The sequence below is a fragment of the Phyllostomus hastatus genome, unplaced genomic scaffold (genome assembly GCF_019186645.2).
Source record: "Phyllostomus hastatus isolate PE091 unplaced genomic scaffold, TTU_PhHast_1.1 phas_scaffold_501, whole genome shotgun sequence".
Classification (NCBI taxonomy): Eukaryota; Metazoa; Chordata; class Mammalia; order Chiroptera; family Phyllostomidae; genus Phyllostomus; species Phyllostomus hastatus.
The window spans coordinates 71,142,974-71,160,024 of NW_025334033.1; the positions used below are offsets into that span (position 1 = coordinate 71,142,974).

A 17,051-nucleotide genomic window follows, 5' to 3' on the forward strand; every position below is an offset into this window, starting at 1 on the left:
GTCGGGTGCACGGGACAAGAGGCCAGCAGGCAGGCCAGCTGAGTGGGGCGAAGCCCACCCAACCGGCTTGAGCTGCGACTCCTGCGACCCTAGTTCGGAGTGGGGAGCCCAGGGCTCACAGAGCTAATGGCTCAAGTGGCACTCCAGAGGGCTTCCTGGAGGAGGCAGGGCTTCCTGGAGGAGGAGGAGCTGGCGTCTCTGGGCCCACCTGGGCCCATCTGCGGAGAGCAGCGAGGGGCTGCAGCATCGCAGGGGACGCTGAAGCCCTGACCCCCCGTGACTCCGAACGTGACTGTGCTTGGAGACGGGCCTCTCAGCCCAAGCCAAAGCGTGGCCAGGGGGGCGGGTCCTGGTCTGGTCTGGTCCGGGCTGCCTGGGGTCCCCTCAGGAAGAGGAGACGAGGACACGGACGCACACAGCAGGAAGTCCATGTGAGGACCGAGGAGAAGACGGCCATCTCCGAGCCCGAGCCGAGGAGACAGGCCCCAGGAGAGCCCGGCCCTGCGTGCCCTTGGCCTCCGACCTCCAGCCTGCGGGGAGGGGAGGGACAAGGCCCTGTGGTCCGAGCGGCCCAGCCTGCGGTTCTGTGTTCGGGAGCCTTCGGACGAGCTGGTCCCTGTCTTCCCAGCATCCCTGCCAGGGCGGGGCGCCTCCCCTGTCCCTGTCCCCACCCCCCACCCACCCCGTGGCTCCAGCCCAGGTGGGACAGGCCTGGGTCTGTTCTCCTTGGACTTTCCCTAAGTTATTTCCTGGAACGCTGGCAATGGAATCCCCCCAACCTCACGGGGTCTGCCTCTTCTGGGAAATCTCAGTTACCCCACAAAATTCTCCGACTTGATCCCCGGGGTGGGGGGAGGGTCTGCGCTCCCAGGTCGGGCCTCCCGGCCCCCAGTGCCAGGCAGGGACTCTCGGCAGGAGCTTGGCAGACAGGCCTGGAGCCGGCACCTCTGTCCTGGAGGGAGGGGTCCTTCCAGGCTGGGCCGTTGTGGGCTGGTTGGCCTCGGGCTGGCTGGGTCTGACCGCCGGGGTTGCCAGCAGTGGCCAGAGTCCCCGGCAGCGGCCACCGCCTGCCTGCACGCCCCTGTTCACGCTCCCTGAACCTCAGCCTGGGCCCCGGGCGGCCAGGACTCAAAGGTTGGACAGATTGCCACTGGAATGGGAAGGGGTAGGAACGTTTCTGAAAGTGAAAGTAAGGGGTCGGCCCGGGGGTGGGGCTGGGGGTGGGGCTGGTGGGCCAAGGCAGGCCCTGGCCACAGCTGGGAAGTCCCAGCTGCTGGTCCCCGGCTCTGGCTGCCCCAGAGGCCTCCCTGCCTCGGCCGGCTCCGCAGGCCCCTCGCGGCAGCCTGTTCTGGTGGCCGTGTCCTGCCAAGGCGCAGCGTCTACCTACTCAGCAGGTACGTTCGGTGCGGGTGGAGCAGGAGGGCCACGGGCCTGCTGTGGCCAGTGGGCGGGGACTCAAGGGACTGCGGACGATTGCAGTTCCACTGGTGGCCTTCCGGGCCAGGGGCCTCAGCTCAGAGTCCAGGCCGGAGTGCCAGCTAATCACAGTGGCCGCACACAGAAGCAGGAAGCGGACAGACAGACGGACCGACGGGCCGTGGAGACGCACATGCACGCACAGACAGCCGCACAGACTCCTGGAGGGAGGACCCTCGCAGGCCTGAGGCACAGACGCTCTAGATCAGGGGCACACGCAGGGAGACACACTTGGACCCACACACAGGTGCAGAGCCCGTACACACACAGGTAAGGACACACCCACAGGCTCACACTCCTACCCCAGTGGGTGGCTTATCTGTTCTCCTTGGCCACTCCCTGCCCTGGGGGCCGGCGGTGACCTGGTCAAAGGGCAGCTGCCACTGTTCCTCAGTCCCGGAGAGGGTGCCCAGGGCCAGACCAGGCTCAGCGCGGGAGGGGCTGACCGTACTCTGGGGCTCGGCAGATCATGGAAGGCTTCCTGGGGGAGGAGCCACTTGTTCTGAGCCTTGAAGGAGCTGGCAGCTGGAGAAGGTGGAGGTGAGGTCACTGTTGGCAGAGGGAGCGGCCTGTGCCAAGGTGTGGAGGGGAGGTGTGGCGGGAGTGGGAAAAGCAGCCCGAGGGGCGATGGATGCCCTGCGAGCCGAGGAGGGGCCTGCGCCGCTCCGAGGGGGGGGAACGCCCTGATCGTTTTATGCGTTATTGCTGCGGAGGGGGAGTCTTTTTTTAATCATCCCCTGAGGATACATTCATTGATTTTTTTGTAAAAGATTTTATTTATTGGCTGGTGTGGCTCGGTGGATTGAGTGCCGGCCTGCCAACCGAAGGGTTGCAGGTTTCATTCCCAGTCAGGACACATGCCTGGGTTGCAGGCAGGGTTCCCAGGGGGGCGCGGTCGGGAGGTGGCCAGGAGAGAGGGAAACATCAACCTGCCGTTGCCTCTCACATGCCCCCTACTGGGCACCTGGCCCACAACACAGCATGGGCCCTGATTGGTCATTGAACCTGTGATCCTCTGATTTGCAGGCTGGCGTTCAATCCACTAATTTTTAAAAGATTTTTATTTATTTACTTAGAGAAATAGAAAGGGAGGGAGAGAGGGAAGGACACATAGATGTTTAAGAGATACATCAATTGGTTGCCTCTCAAACACCCCCAACTGGTGGCCCAGCCCAGGCATGCGCCCCGACCGGGAATCAAACCGGCAGCCTTCCGGTTCTCAGGCCAGTGCTCAATCCACTGAGCTACACCAGCCAGGGCAAGGGGGAGCGTTTTAAGTGCCTTTTTCTAATAGGCTTGTTTTCTTTAAAAAAGAGATTTTATTTATTTATTTTCAGAGGGATGAGAAGGGAGGGAGAGAGAAACACTGGTTGCCTCTTGCTCATTCCCCACTGGGGACCTGGCCTGCAACCCAGGCATGTGCCCTGCCTGGGAATCAAACCCACGACTTTCCGGTTTGCAGGCCAGTGCTCAATGCACTGAGCCACACCAGCCAGCTCAGCAAAGCTGCTTGCCTATGAAGGACAGTGTTATCAGGTCCTTCCCACTCTTTATCCTTCTTATTTGTTTTTCTTGCCTCAGTGCGTTAACAAAGGTGGAATAGTATGGTGAGAACACGCCTGTCTTCTTCCTTATTTTTAGGAAGGATTTCAAGGGAGGTTTATGTTTTAGCAAGACCCCCGCCACCTGCCTGCCCTGAGTGGACAGGGCCCGAGGGCGGCACTTCCGCCCCTTCCACTGGCTCTGCAGCTGGGCCGGCCTGAGCTGGGGAGCGCGGGGCCCGGGACTTAGGCTGGTCCTGGGCTCCCTGGGCCTTGAAGCTCAGCTGGCGCTGAGCCCCAGATGCGGAAGCCAGGGCCTCTGAACACTCAGGCCAGTGGGGACGGAGAGCCAAAGAGAGACTCCTCGGTGTGGGAAGGCAAGCACAGGGCAGAAGCCAAGGCGGGGCCAGCGGAGAGCCCAGCCCGTGGGCCCCGGTGTGGACCCTAGCCAGGCCAGCCTGGACAGTGGCGCCCCTGAGACTCACTGCTCCTCCAGGCCAGCTCGGGGGGTGACAGGGAGACAGCGGGTGGTCAGAGGTTCCCAGGCCAGTAAGGAGGGCCCATCACCTCAGGGACCATCCCAAGCGCCCTGAGCAGAAAGAAGGTGCTGCACAGCCCTGGGAGTCCCCGGACGGAGGGGAGGGCACCGGCACCCCTGGGTCCTGAAACCCTGAGTGGAAGCCGGGATGCCGGTCGGGCTGTGGGGCTGAGCCGCTACCCAGGGGGCCGGGCGGGTGCAGGTGAGGGAGGCCTCACAGGGAGGCTGGAGACAGCGCGGTCCTGGACGGTGGGCTTCAAGCGCTGAGCAGTGGGCGCAGGCAATGCCTGGGGGCTGTGAGAGCCACCGGAGGGCTTCGGCCGGGGGCGGGGCCTGGCTGGCTAGCACTTTGGGAAGGTCGAGAACCGCTCCGGCTGCAGGAGCAGGTCCCAGGGCCGAGGGAGCAGCTGGGCCCCTAGCGACCTGCACCGTAGCTCTGGTTTGGGACCGGGGTGGCTGAGCAGGCGAGGTGGGCCCCAAGCAACCTCCCACGACACCCAGTCACCAGCTACCTCTCTTTCCCCCCCGAATCTGCCTCCAGGCTTCCCGGGAAACCTTCGAATCTGGCCCCACTCCCGGCATCTGGGGGCCGCCCCCACCTTGGGCCCCTCTGCCTGGCGAAAGTGTTCCTTGGACAGCAACCCCGACTGGATGGCTCTGGGGAGCCAGAGTCCGGCCTCCGCCCCCAGGGTGCAGACAGACCTGGGCTGGGCGAGGCTCCCCACCTCTGAGCAGTGTGGCTGAAGGTGAGCCCCCACTGCTCTCGGAGGCCGTGCCCTCACCTGGGCCGCGGCTCAGACCGCACCCTCCGGCTCTGCTGTCTCGGGGCCGCCGCGAGTGCCCGGCACCGGGGTTCGCTCAGTGCGGGCTCTTTGCAGCTGCGCCAGGAGCCCTCCCGGCCCTTGCCCACAGGCCCCTGGCAGCTGCCTGGAGCCCGGGCGGGCAGAGCGCAGCTCTCCAGCACGTTTCTCGGCACCCGCCCCTCCCCCTGCTCCCTGGCTCCTGCCCCTGCTGGGCCTGGCTCCCGGCCTAATGTCCTAATGCTCCCCGCCTGGTGTGCACGGTCAGGGGCGGGCAGGTCCTGGTGCCAAGGGAGGACGCTGACCTGTGGCTGGGGTGGGGCTGATAAGGCTCCCCTCAATCGCCCGGTCCCGCCTCTCCCTCCTGCCAGCTGCCCGGAGGCCTGAGGGAGAGGAAGGTAGGCGTCAGCGCCCCCTTGCACGTCTGGCCCCGGACAGACCTGTCACTGGAGGGGTGGGTGGGTGGGTGAGGCCTGGGCAGCCTGGCCTGTGTCCCGGGTGAGGGGGGACCTGGGGACGAGCTGGGCCCCAGCCTCTTGGTCGGTGACTTCAGCAGGTCCCGCCCTTCCTCCGGCCCTCGGTTCTCCAGGGCTGGGGGGGAACCTTGCACCGGCCCTGCCGGGACCCCCGCCCGGTGGGCAGGGGAGGGTCTCCCCTCTCTCCCACCCTGAGCATGACCTGAAGCCAGAAAGTCAAGCACAGCCCCACTGGGCTGAGAGGAAAGGGGGGGCAGAGCCTCGGGGGGGACTTGGAGGGCAGGGCCAGACCCTTATCTGCACCCCACGCCCTAGGAACCCCCCCATCCCCTATGGCATGGGGGCTAGAGCACACGGCGGGGCAGAGTGGGAGAGACGTCAGGGGCGAGAGGCTGCGATGGGCACCCCCAGCCCTGATTAAATATAGACCAGGGCTCCTCCCACCAAGCCCCCCAAGCCCTGAGGACTGCAAGTCCCCGATAAGCTGGCCTCCGTCTATGCCCTCCAGCCTGACCCCGCCCCCCTCTAGTTCTGGGGAGCCCTCGAGCGTGCTCTGTGGCCAGTGTTTGGGACGGGGTGGCTGCCCACAGGGGCCTCTGAGCAGAAGCAGTTTGTCCTGATGAGCTGATGGGGGTGAGCTGAGGGCTCTGGGGGGTTAGGGGACAGTCGACACTCTGGGTGGTGGTGGAGGTTTTAGGTCTGAGGACCTAAGGTCCAGGAAGTCCTGGATGTGGTTGCTGGGCCCAGCCCAGGAAGCCGTGGGCTGTGGGTTGGGCTGGGCCGCAGAACTGCAGGCCCTGTCCCCCCTCCAGCTCTGATGGGGAGCCTGACCTGGCAGAACCCGTGAAGGTGGGCCCCGGGAGAGACTCTTGGCAGGTGGTGTCCGGGAGGGCTTCCTGGAAGAAGTGGCTGTCTACATGTCGGCACTGGCTGCCCAGGGCTGGGCGCCTCCCGGGCCTCCTCTTCATCCCCAGCTCTCCTGTTGCCGAGATGCCGACACCTCAGACGCTGAGCCCCGGGCCGGAGCCGCACGGCCCCAAGGAGCCTGTGGAGCCGCAGACCCCAGTGAAAGGCACACGGCGCGCAAGCAGCGGGGAGGCACCCAGCACCCACCGTGAGGACTCCATACCCGGCCTGGGCACCATCCGGCGGGCTTTTTCTCGGGTGGGCCAGCGGGCCTCCAGCCGGGCCTTGGGCCAGGCCTCGGAGGTGGACCCAGGCCTGCTCCGACGCAGCTCCCGCTTCCTGTTCCGGTCCTTGCGGCGCCCGCTGGACGGTAGTCCAGCCGCTGACCACTGCCAGGGCGCCGCTGTGCCAGGAGCAGGCCACGGGCCGGAGGCGCCCTCTGCAGTTACCGATGGTGTCAGCCGGCAGCTGTCCCCCAAGGCGGTACCTGAAGAACTGGAACCTGAGGCAGGTGAGGGCTTCACAGACAAGCAACGCTGACCATGGGGGAAACTGAGGCCAGAGTGTGGAACGGCGCAGCCCAGGCTTCCCAACAGGCTCTCCTCCCAGCTCCCCGGCCCCGCCCCCACCGCACAAGTACAATTGTGCGTTAAATTCTTCCCACATTTCAAATGGGCAGCGCCCAGCGGGCGCTCAGAGGAGCGAGGCTCAGAGACAGTAGGTGGCTGGCTTCGGGTCTCCCAGCTGGGAGGTGGGGAAACGGGGCTCGAACCCGGATTTGCACGGCTCCGGAGCTCTGGCCGCTCCCCGGCCTTCCTGGGTCCTGGCCGAACTGGAGTGACTGCCTAGGCCCTGGCCCTCCGGGGTCCCAGCGTCACAGAGTGTGCTCTGGAGCCGCACGTGCCTGGGGGGAGGTCCGGGGGCTGCCCAGGAGAGGACACACGGGGGCCGGGCCCTGAAGGGGGTGCGCAGGGGCGGGGAGAGGGCCGTGGGGGTGGGGGCTGGCCCAGAGTGGGGAGCGGCACACCACACCTGCCCTGGGCACTGGGGCAGGAGCCTGGGCGTTGCATGACCCGCCCAGCCCGAGCGCTGACCCCACGGACCTGCCGGCGGTGAGGGCTGCACTTGAGGCCTCCGGGGCCAGCTCAGCAGGGCCGGGGCCGCGGTGGGAGCAAGGGTGAAGGTGGGGGGTGAGGAGGCAGGGGCTGACACACTTCGCCATTTTCAGCCAGGCTTGGGCCCAAGGTCCCGCCTCCTCAGAGGTCATTCCAGGGGGCAGTCCCCAGCAGGTGGGGTTGTGGCTCCTGGAGCAGACCTTCAGCTGAGCTGCGGGCCGGGCCGCCCAGCCCGGGGTGGGCCACACGCAGGCCCGCAGGCCTCTCGGGGCAGCCCCCTCACTGCCCCTCTCCCTGCCTGTCTTCGGAAAAAGGCAAATCCGTGGCCGACCTCATCACCGAGTGGCAGCTGCTGGCGGCCTTCAGACAGCTGCAGCACCTGGAGACTCAGCTAGTGGAGGAGAAAGCCTCGCACATCTTTGAGCAGGACCCCACGGGCTTCGCGCGGCGCGCCATGGACGTGTGCCTGCACTACGACGCACTGGGCGCCGAGATCGGCACCATCGTGCGCGAGACGCTGGGCCCCGGGGGCGTGGACCCCACCGTGCTGGCGGAGCTGGCCCACGTGGTGCGCGCCGAGGAGGAGGCCCACCCCCGGTCCCCTGCCGACGGAGACTTCCTTCGCACGCCCCGCCGCTGGCGCCAGCAATGGGAGGACGCGGTGCGGCGGAGCGCGCAGGAGCGCGTGCAGCAGGTGGGCGTCGGAGAGGCCTCGGAGGTCGCGGAGGGTGCGTCGGACCTGGCCAGACTCCTGGCGGAGCTTGGCAGCTTGGTTCGCCGCGACCTGCAGAAGGTGCAGCTGGAGGTGCAGCCCGTTTACGCGGCCGCCGGTTTCCCGGCGTGGGAGACCTACCGGCGCGCCTACCACGACGCGGTGGCCCAGCGCCTCCAGGAGCTGGCGCAGGAGGCCCGCGGCTGCGAGCAGCTCTACACCCTGCTGGACTGGGCCGCCAATGTCTACGGCGGGTGAGGCCTCGGCCAGGGAGCCACGGAGGGCGGGGTGGGGGGGGGGTTGGACGGCCCTCCCAGGCCTTCAGGAGCCCGCGCAGAGCAGCGCAGGGCACCTCTGTTCTCCTTTTCCTCCACGGGACAGGGCTGTGATCAGGCGCGGGGATTCCCAGGGGCCTCTGACATTCGAGGGGCCACCCGTGCCTGGGTTCCAGAAGCCAGAGAGCTCGGAGGGGAGGTTCTTACCTAGGCAGGGAACCCAGTCAGAGGGCCTGTGCTAATGCCCGCGCTACCTCTAAGTGAGGCAGAAAAGGGCGCCCCCTCCAGGCAGGACGTGACTGCGGGCTCAGAGCAGCTTGGATTTTACCCCCACTGTCCCCTTCGGATGGCCACCGGGGAGCAGGGCACAGGCCGGTCCGCCTCTGGCTCTGGGTGGTCTAATAGGGTGGACCACCTCTCTGCCCAGTGCTGGCCCGCCCCACAGGCAGGAGAGTGGGCAGGAGGAGGGTGCCTACAGTCCCGGGCGAGTGAGTTTGCTGTGTGTCCTCAGGCAGGTCCTCGCCCCTCTCTGGGCTTCCCTGGCGTGGGCTGGATAGTGGCAGGTTCCTGAGCGTTGTGGCACTGGGGACACTTAGAGCTGAGTTTTGGGTGCACCCTGACCCTGAGGGTAGAGATCACTTCGGAGGCAGCCCGGCCAAAGTCCATCTGGATAGCCGTTCTAATGGTTAGTGCCAGGCAGTCCGGCAGTGGGAAGCGTGAGGGGTGAGGCGGGGCTGGCACAGAATCCTGCAGGGCAGGATGCGGGGTGGAGCGTGTGACCAGAGACCCCAGGGACCCTTTGGTGATGGCGGTGATGGTGTTAGGCTTCGAGCCTGGGGGGGGGGGGAGTGGGGAGGCAGCTGCTGCCGCATCAGCCTCCGCCCTACCTTCCAGTCCGGATTTCCTGGATGCCCCGGACCTGACTCTGTCCACGGAGCCGCTGCCCCCACTCCTGGCACCCGATGTGTGGGCCCAACTGGAGAGCGACTACACCAGCTTCCTAGAGGTGAGGCCTGGCGGGGTCAGGCTGAGCCCAGGAAGGTCCCACAATAAGGGGGTGCGGGGCCCAGGAACGCTGAAGAGCGCTAGAGGGGGGTTGCCCCCTTGACTGGGTGGCCCTTGTCTCTGGGGGGCAGGCCATGGGGCTCGGGAAGTAGGGGACACCCGGACCTCCTTCCTGGGAGGGTCTCACAGAGCCCTCTCCTCCGCCCGGCCCAGACCAAGATCTCCAGCTGCTTCGACCGCATCCTGCAGCTGGAGCAGAGCCTCTGGGCCGCCGCGGAGGCCCCGGAAGTGCTGAAGGGCCATTACCACACCCCGCTGTCCATCGATGTCCACATGGTGCGGCCCGGGAGCGGGGCGAGGAGGGGACGTAGGTGTGGCCTCAGGCGGTGTTCGGTCTCCCTGGAAGTGGGGGCGTCCGAGGCTGTAACATCCAGTTCTCACCCCCCCTCCCCCTTAGACAGGAGCTTGAAGACCCACGCAGGGCAGGGCGGGGCGAGGGACTCGGGGGTCGCAGGGCCAGGCAGCGAGCGCCAGGGCACAGCTCCCAGCTCCGCAGGTGGCGGGCGGTCTGGGCACTCGGGAGCGTTGACTCCCACGTTGAGGCCCCTGGAAGCTGGGTCCCAGACCGTGCGACAGAGCAGGGCAGGCTGGAGGCATCACTGGGCCACTCGGTGGGGGACTGAGCTTCGGAGCCCAGGATTCAGGCGCGGGGCTCAGGGCGTGGCCTCGCTCGCAGCTGGTGGCAGAGCACGTGAAGGCGGCGGGAGCCATCTCCCCGGAGCTGGAGGCCACCACCTTGCGGATCTGCGCGCGGGAGCTCGGCCTCTTCGTGCGCAGGTGCGCACGCATCCTCCGCCAGGGTGGGGAGCGGAGGGGAGGGGGGTCCCGAGGGGAGGGAGGACCCGGGGTTATAGCGTGGCCTGGAAGGCTCCTCAAGAACTCTGCGTACCCCGCCCCCAGGTTTGAAAAGGCTTTTCTGGAGTCGGAGGCGGTGACGGAGCCGCTCCTGGGCGCCCACATCAACGCCTGCGAGGAGCTCAGGTGCGTGTCTCCCGCGGCATCACGCTGCGCTGCCCAGCACGGTCCGCAGGGGGCGCGCGAGCTCCGGAAACGTGGCCGTTGGCTCGCAAGGGCGAAACAAATTGGGACCAGGCGTCAGCAGCTGGCGGGGTAGGGTGGGCGGGGTGCGGAGGAATTCCCAGGAGGCCTCCAGGAACGCCTCTCGCCCCACACCGTCCCGGCTGTGGGGTCCTCCCTCTGCCCCGCGAAGCCGAGTCCCCCTGCAAGGGATGCGGGAGTTTCAAGGCTGTTTGCAGAGGCCGGAAAGTGCCAGCCGCCCCGGTGGGCCTCACAGTCCGTCCCGGTCGATGCGGGCTGTTTCTTTGCTCCGCTCCTTCCAGCCCGCGCTCTTTCTTTTTAGGACCCTCCCTTTTCGGGGAAGCGCGGCTCTGCTGGGGCTGGAGCCTGGGCCCTCCTGCCTCCAGCAGGCAGAGGCCGTCCCCGTGGGCTGGCAGTGGCTGCCCCCCTTCTGTGCCCCCACACCCAGGCCGAGCCTCGGCGCCCCCCATTGCGGATGCGCCAGCCGCTGCGGGACCGCCAGCAGCTGTGGGCTCTGACTCCGAGCCACGCCGGGTTCGTGCCCCAGCTCTGCACTTGCTGGCTGCTGCCGCCTAGGGGATGAGTCAGTTCCCCTTTCGGCGCCTGGTTTCCTCATCGGCCAGATGGAGAAGGGAGCACCTGCTCCCCTGACTCAGAGCGCCCGGTTCCCGCTGGCGCCTCCAGAGCCTCTGCCATGAGCCCAGCGCTGTGCGGGTGCTCTGCCCACGGGATGCGGTTCGCCCCACGGACGTGCGGTGTCCCCACGCACGGATGGGAAAGCGGAGGCTCGGGAAAGAAATGCCGCTTGTCCACGGTCACACCGCCCGGTCGTGCTGGGCCGGGAACCTGACCCAGGCCTGCCCGAATCCGAAGCACAGGTGCAACGAGGACACTCGCCTGCCCCCAGTCTGTGCCAGGCCTGTCCGGTCGGCCCCAGGGAACATTCTCCACCCCCTGGTGGGCAGGCAGCCTCCCACCCGGCCCCTGACGGGATGTTAGCCTCCCCTTCGGTGTCCCTGTGCTGGGGACTGGGCACGGCCTCGGCCTCTGTTTCCTCAACAGTGAAATGAGGGCATGTCCCCTTCAGGGAGGCAGTCATGAGGCTCAGAGAGGGGCCCCCTGGGGCGCCAGGCTCAGCTGTGCTGCCCTACCCAGGAGGGATGGAGGTGCGCCCCAGGCTGCCACCGGGGAGCGCTGCGGTGCAGTGGGGCCACCACCCTCATCCTGCTGGCCTGCCCCTCCTTGATCAGCTCCTGGGGCTTCAGCACCGTCCCCTCACTTGACTCTGCTCCCCGGCTGCTATACACATTGTGTGGCCCTGGGACCTTCACATTCTAGTCTAAACGAGTGGGGCTGATATGGCCCCTAGCCTGCAGGACTACATGCGTTATCCCCAGCCTGCTCCCCCTTGCCCACTTTGTCTCCTGCCCTGGGCCCTTCCCAGGACCAGTCTGCTGGCCAGGTACCCAGGAGCCTTTGCGGAGCTGGAGAAGCCCCTGGCAGCTGCCACCTGTGCCTTCCAGAAGCGGCTGCTTCAGGGTTTGCAGCGTGACATACAGGTGAGGGGGTATAGACCCTTCTCTTCCTATTTCCCGTGCCCAGGAGGTGCCCCCCGTGCCCTGGAGTCTGGGGGCCCAATTCTCAGCATTCATTTATTCCAGGGGCAGTTTCAGGGGTGGTGGGGTGGGCAGAGAACCCGGGCAAGCTCCCAGCTGGGCAGGGATGGTGGGTCTCCACTTCTTGGAGATGGTAGGTCCCAGGAACCAGGCACCTCGCCTGCCCAGCAAGGCCCGGCTAGAGGCTCAAACTAAAACCTGGCCCTGGAGCTCGGGGCCCCTGGAAGGGCCTAGTGACACAATTCGTGGTTGGAGACGTGTCACCGAGCTACTGCATAGAGAAGGGGATCAGGGAGCCCCCCAGAGTTCCTTCCTGCTGACAGGCTGTGCCTAGGCCTGAAATGCCCCCGTCGGAGCCCTGCACTGGGCGGCCAGGGGAGGGGCTGCTGGGTGGGGGTGGGGCGCAGTTGGAAGGTTCCCGCCCTGCGTCCTTGTCCCCAGCCACTCTTCAGGGTCCTGTGCACCAAGGCCTGGCTGACGCAGGACGTGCTGCAGCCCCTCATGGACAAGGTGGTGGCTTTTGCCCACCACCTGGAGCACGTGACCCCACTTCGTGCGCAGGTATCTGGAAGGCAAGGGGCACTGGTGGGTTCATGCCCGAAGCCAGGCCCTGGACCCTGACCCCGACCCCGACCCCCCAACTGCCCAGGAGACGCTGCAGGAAGCGCACCGTTATGTGGTCCGCGAGTACATGGCACAGGTGCTGAGGCCACTCGAGCGGTTCCGGGGTGCTGAGCGCAGGGTCGGCTCCCAGAAGATGGGCCTGGACGCCCAGGCCATCGGCGACACCTTCCAGGGCTTGGTAGGAGCGCCTTCCCGCTGCGTCTGAGTGCATGCTCAGCTGCTGCCGGGGGCCGGGAGGGGCGGGGCCCGGGTGGCACTTTGCATACATTTGCATACGTTTTGTGGGGTTAGTGGGGACAGAACCAGGGTCCGTAGCATCTGATGGGTGAGGCTGTGGGAGCCTTTCCTGCACCCTGACCTCCAGCCTTTGCAGCTGAGCACCTCCTCCCTACACAAACACCCCTACTCCGGCTCCGGCCCCCCACTTGCTGCTCCCTTCAGGCAGGACCTCAGTTTACCCAACTGAGCAGAGGTGGGAAGACACGGAGCTGTGCCGTGGGGAGGGGTGCTGCGGCGAGTCTACCGTGTGGAGCCCCGTGTCCTTCCGTGGGGCCGAGACGGGGGCTGCAGGCAGGGCAGTGAGGGTCTCCCCGGGGGAAGGGGGGACCAGCCCCACAGGGTTTGTCTCCCTGCCCCCGCAGGGATCGGAGGCCACGTGGCTGGACCAAGCAATCCCATGCGTGGCAAACATCCTGGGCGAGACCGACAAAGACGGCATCCAGCAGCATCTGGAGGTGCTGGTCCGGAACTACCCCGACATCAGGTCCGTGCCCCCATCCGCCAGCCTGGGGCTCCAAGGGGGCACCACGGGGCCCTGGGGCCAGGGCTTCGTGCCTTTGCTCGGGTGCTGGGGTAGCAGGGGACCGGGTGAGGAGCCGGCAGAGCCGCAGGCGCGTAGGGGAGGGAGGCCCTGGGAACGGGGGTTCTCTAGTCTCTGTGGCTTTGGTGCAGCCCCCTGGTAGAGCGGAGGGCGCCTGGAACCCTCCAAGCAGGGCCTGCCCCTCCTCGGGCGTCTGACGGTGGAAACATGTCCCTGCCAGGGAATTTGGGGGGGAGGTACAGCCCCCGCCTCCCAGACAAAACCCTCTCTGGAAGCCCCAGCCAGGAGGAAAGAGACTTTGTTCCCAGGGTGTGTGCCGGCTGGGGGGAGAGGCTGAGTCATCGAGCTGTGGAAGTCCCGGCCAGAAACTCTCCACGACCTTGGAGATTCCAGGAGGGGGAGGGCACAGAGAGCCCCTTCCCGGCCCTGCGGCTGGGCGCCGGGAGAGGGCTCCTTGCCCAGAGCTGCTGCTGCCCCTCTGGCTCAGAGGGACGACACCCTCGTGGCCCCCCAGGGTCCCAGCCCGGCCCCTCCGGGTTCTGCTGCCCTCAGCACCCGCTTCCCGGGCTCCTGGGGGGGGGGCACTTCAAGCCGGATGGGTGCTCTTGCTGTGCAGGGGTGACTGGCCACGCCTCTGGGCACCAGCCTCCGGCCTCCACGCTGCCTTTCATCCCTGTGCTCTGTCTGGGCCCCGGCACAGATGCCCCTGGCGGGACTGTCCTCTGCCCGACCCCTCCTCCTCCCTCGCTCCGCTGGCCCATTTCCGGGACCTCCGCAGGGGGTGCCTCCCCAGTTGGGCAGCCCCTTCTCCCCACCCCGCTGGGACCCTTCCGGACCCAGCCAGCCCCGCCAGCCCCTGCGGAGCACGGCGGCTCCTCCTGGCCCCTCTCAGGCTCGGGGGGACGTGGGTGCCCTCGTGCTTCCAGCCCGAGGCAGGGGCTCCCCTCGCCCGGGGGGCCGGGCGTCGTCCCCGGAGGCGCTGGGTCTGCACTCAGGGCCCCGTGTCTCTGCAGGCGTGACCACGTGCTGGCCATTCTGGCCCTGCGCCGCCTGGGCCGTCATCGGAACCAGCGCCTCTTGCAGCACGCCCAGGACCTGCTGCGGGCCGCGGCCAAAGCCAGGGCCAAAGCTGGGGCCTCGGGGACCTCTGGGGGCCACGTGCTCTTCGAGGAGATCGAGGTGCCCACCTCTGTGGACGTGCTCCTCGCCTGCATCTAGGGCTCCTGCACCTGAGGGGGCTGGCCTCAGGAGGGGGCCGCAGCGGGCGCAGGGCCTGCCACCGGCCCCCGGGCACCGAGGCCCAAGCCAGGAGTCTGGGAGGTGCTCTCCATCCGCCCTGCCCCCGGCCTGACGCTCGGAGTCATGGAATTTTCCTCCTCAGCCAAGTGGGGCTGCAGGGCCAGAAGGAAGAGCAATGACAGAAGCATCCCAGGCATCTGCGGGGGAGCGCCGGGGGCTGGCCAGAGGCTCCCTCCGCGCTGCCCGCCGGAGAAGGCCTCCCCGCCCACCTGCCCGGCACCACCGCCGGTCGGGAGGTGAAGGGCAGAGTATTTAAAAATAAGCGTGAATGTAAATGGTGCCCCCCTCAGGAGGGGCAGGGCCAAGCTGGCCGGGAGCAGGGGGCTGGGCTGGAAGGGTCTGTGGCAACCCCACTGGGTGCCGGCCCTTTCCTGCCCGTGGTACCAGTGGGGAGGCTGAGGCAGGCCCACGGCTGGGAAGGCCCGCCCCTGTGGCTACCGAGCAAAGCAGGCTTGGACCCTGCGGTTCCGAGCCCACTGGCCTCGTGTGTCGAGCGAGCCTCGCCCTGCAGGGACGGGCACTGCTCTGCCCCGTCCTAAGCAGGCCGGGGCCCCCAAGGGACAAGACAACGGCAAGGCTTGCTCTGCAGCATGAGGTATTTGGGTGAGATGTGGGAGGGACTTCCCAGCTGTGGGGATGCTGCTGCACATGTGAACCCCACTGGGGGGGGCGGGGGGAGGCTGGGCCTGGAGGTCTCAGCCCTGGAGGTGGGGCTGCAGGGCGCTGGCTCCAGTGTGCGCCTGCACCCCCCCCCCACCCATCCTTCTCACAAAGAGCTGGCACTGAAGTTCCCCCCGGCCTTCAGGCCGGGCCAGGCGGCTGGGAAACCCCTGGGCTTCGGGAATCTGGGGCTCGGCAGGGGGCTGGGCGCCGAGATGAGGGGTTACAAGGAGGAACCGAGACAGGCAGCGGCAGGCGCCTCCCCGACACCCCTCTGCGGAGGCCCCCACTTGTCCTTCTGGGCCTGGCCCCGACCCTGGCAGAGCTGGGGAGCAGGCAACTGCGGGGGCCGGGGTTCCAAGAGCCCGGCGAGGTGGATCTCCCCTGCACAGGGCGAGCGTCCTGAAAGGCTGCCGGGCTGGCCAGGTGGGGGACCTGTGTCTCCCAGCGCCCCCCCGGGCCACCTCGCTGCGCCCACAGGAGGCCCCGTCCGATCCCCTCAGCCAGGGCTGGAATGCAGAGCCAGGGCTGGGTCGGTCCTGTCGGGGCCCCAGGAGTACGGGGGTCCCGTCGGGGCCCCAGGAGTAGGGGTGGGAGCAGGTTCGGGGCTGCTCCCTCCACGGGCACCCAGGGGCTAGAGGTTGGTGGCGGAGGAAGAGAGGGAGCACCCAGAGCTCCCAGAGTGGGGAACCTGGCAGGGTGGGTGGGGCAGGAATGAGGAAGAGGAGCGGCCGTGGTTCCCGGGCTCCAGGATTGCAGTGGGGGTGGGGCGCAGGTGAGCCGCCGCCGACAGGCAGCCCTGCGTCAGTGGGACACTGGGGCGCTTGCAGAGCAGGAGGTTGGCCCTGCCTCGCACCAGGGTCCCCCGCAGGCACACGCAGGTGGCCCGGGCTCTTCAGCCACGGAGGGGCGGTGTCAGCGGGGCCCCTCTTCCACCAGAGAAGGCAGGGACTGTCCTGTCTCCCGGCCTCAACGCCCCAGTGCCGTGCGGCGAGCGGCGGTCAGCGCTCCCTCCGTGCCTGTGCAGCCTCTCCCTCTTCCTTCCTGGCCTGTGACCCAGGCTCCTCCCTTCCTGGCCCTGGACCTCACGGGCCCCCCGGGCTTGGGGACAGCCCTCTCAGCAGGATTCAGTACTCGAAGGGCCCCTCACCACTGACCAGGAGGGGGGAGGGGGCTGCTTGGTCCCCAATCTCACTTCCTTCCTTTGCCACCACAGCGTCCCTCTGGGGACCGCAGCAGAGCGGAGGGCCCCCGCCAGGGTCAGCATCTGTCCAGCATCCATGCTGAGGCCTGCGGGGAGGCCCGGGGGCGGGGTCTCTGCCTGCGTGCTGCCCTCCCCCAGCCAGTCTGTGTGGAGTGCTGGGCCGGGGGGCCGTGCTGGGCTCCGGGGCAAGCTGGGGCGGGGCTGCGGGGCTGGGCTATCATCGAGTCCCACGAGGCCAGCTGCCCATGCACCCACACATGTGTTCGCAGCCTGTGAAGGGCTAAACGGTCTCTTTGGGAACGCTGACCATCTGTGGATAGTGACTCATTCACTTAGTTCAACATTAAAAAGGCACAAAAAGGGCACGAGGTGAAAAGCCTCCTCGCTTCCCTCTCCGCTGCGTCCTTCCCGGAGCCACCAAGTTCCTTCCTCCCAGGCCGGCCGGGCCGGTTGAAAGCGGGGCTCACCCGCAGAAAACGGGTGGTGGAGCTCGGGCGAAGAGCCCGCGTTCGCTGCGGCGGCTGGGTCAAGGGGGGGCAGCCCTTCTCGAACCCTGTCAGAATGAAGCCCCCCAGACAGGATCTTAGGGTCCGAGGAAAGAGGGATGAAGTGAGCAATCCCACCGTCTCGGCCGCCTCCCCCGGCCCCCCCATCCAGGTCCCGCTGGGTGTGTCGGCTTTCTTCCCTTCCCGGATGAGCTGCTGGGTTTTCTGGGTTCCGACACCTCCGGGCTGGGGTGCCAGCTCTGCGCCTCCCGAGCTGTGTGACTTTGGGCAAGTTACTCCACCTCTCTGGGCTCTGCCTCCTGCTGCTCTGCCTCACTGGGCAGCACCAGTGAGAAGACGCAAGTCCGCTGAGGGCCTGGCTTTCCCACGCACGCCCAAGA

At 67.3% G+C, this 17,051-nt stretch overlaps 1 protein-coding gene across 8 annotated transcripts; it reads left to right on the top strand.

The window, feature by feature from the left end:
* The first annotated feature begins 1,238 nt into the window (after positions 1-1,238).
* Positions 1,239-16,950, top strand: EXOC3L4 (exocyst complex component 3 like 4). 8 transcript variants are annotated; one of them, XM_045823669.1, is made up of 15 exons: positions 1,239-1,394; positions 1,505-1,746; positions 1,943-2,016; positions 4,097-4,301; positions 5,770-6,248; positions 7,167-7,818; positions 8,734-8,845; positions 9,058-9,180; positions 9,581-9,681; positions 9,805-9,885; positions 11,387-11,501; positions 12,000-12,119; positions 12,208-12,360; positions 12,824-12,945; positions 14,016-16,950. In XM_045823669.1, exons 5-15 carry the CDS (start codon positions 5,822-5,824, stop codon positions 14,218-14,220), a joined length of 2,211 nt encoding a protein of 736 aa, XP_045679625.1. In that variant the 5' UTR covers positions 1,239-1,394; positions 1,505-1,746; positions 1,943-2,016; positions 4,097-4,301; positions 5,770-5,821; the 3' UTR covers positions 14,221-16,950. The 8 variants fall into 8 exon arrangements, with proteins under 8 accessions (XP_045679625.1, XP_045679622.1, XP_045679621.1 ...); XM_045823666.1 differs by lacking the exon at positions 1,943-2,016 and having other exon boundaries at positions 1,480-1,746; XM_045823665.1 differs by lacking the exon at positions 1,943-2,016.
* Positions 16,951-17,051: the final 101 nt, after the last annotated feature.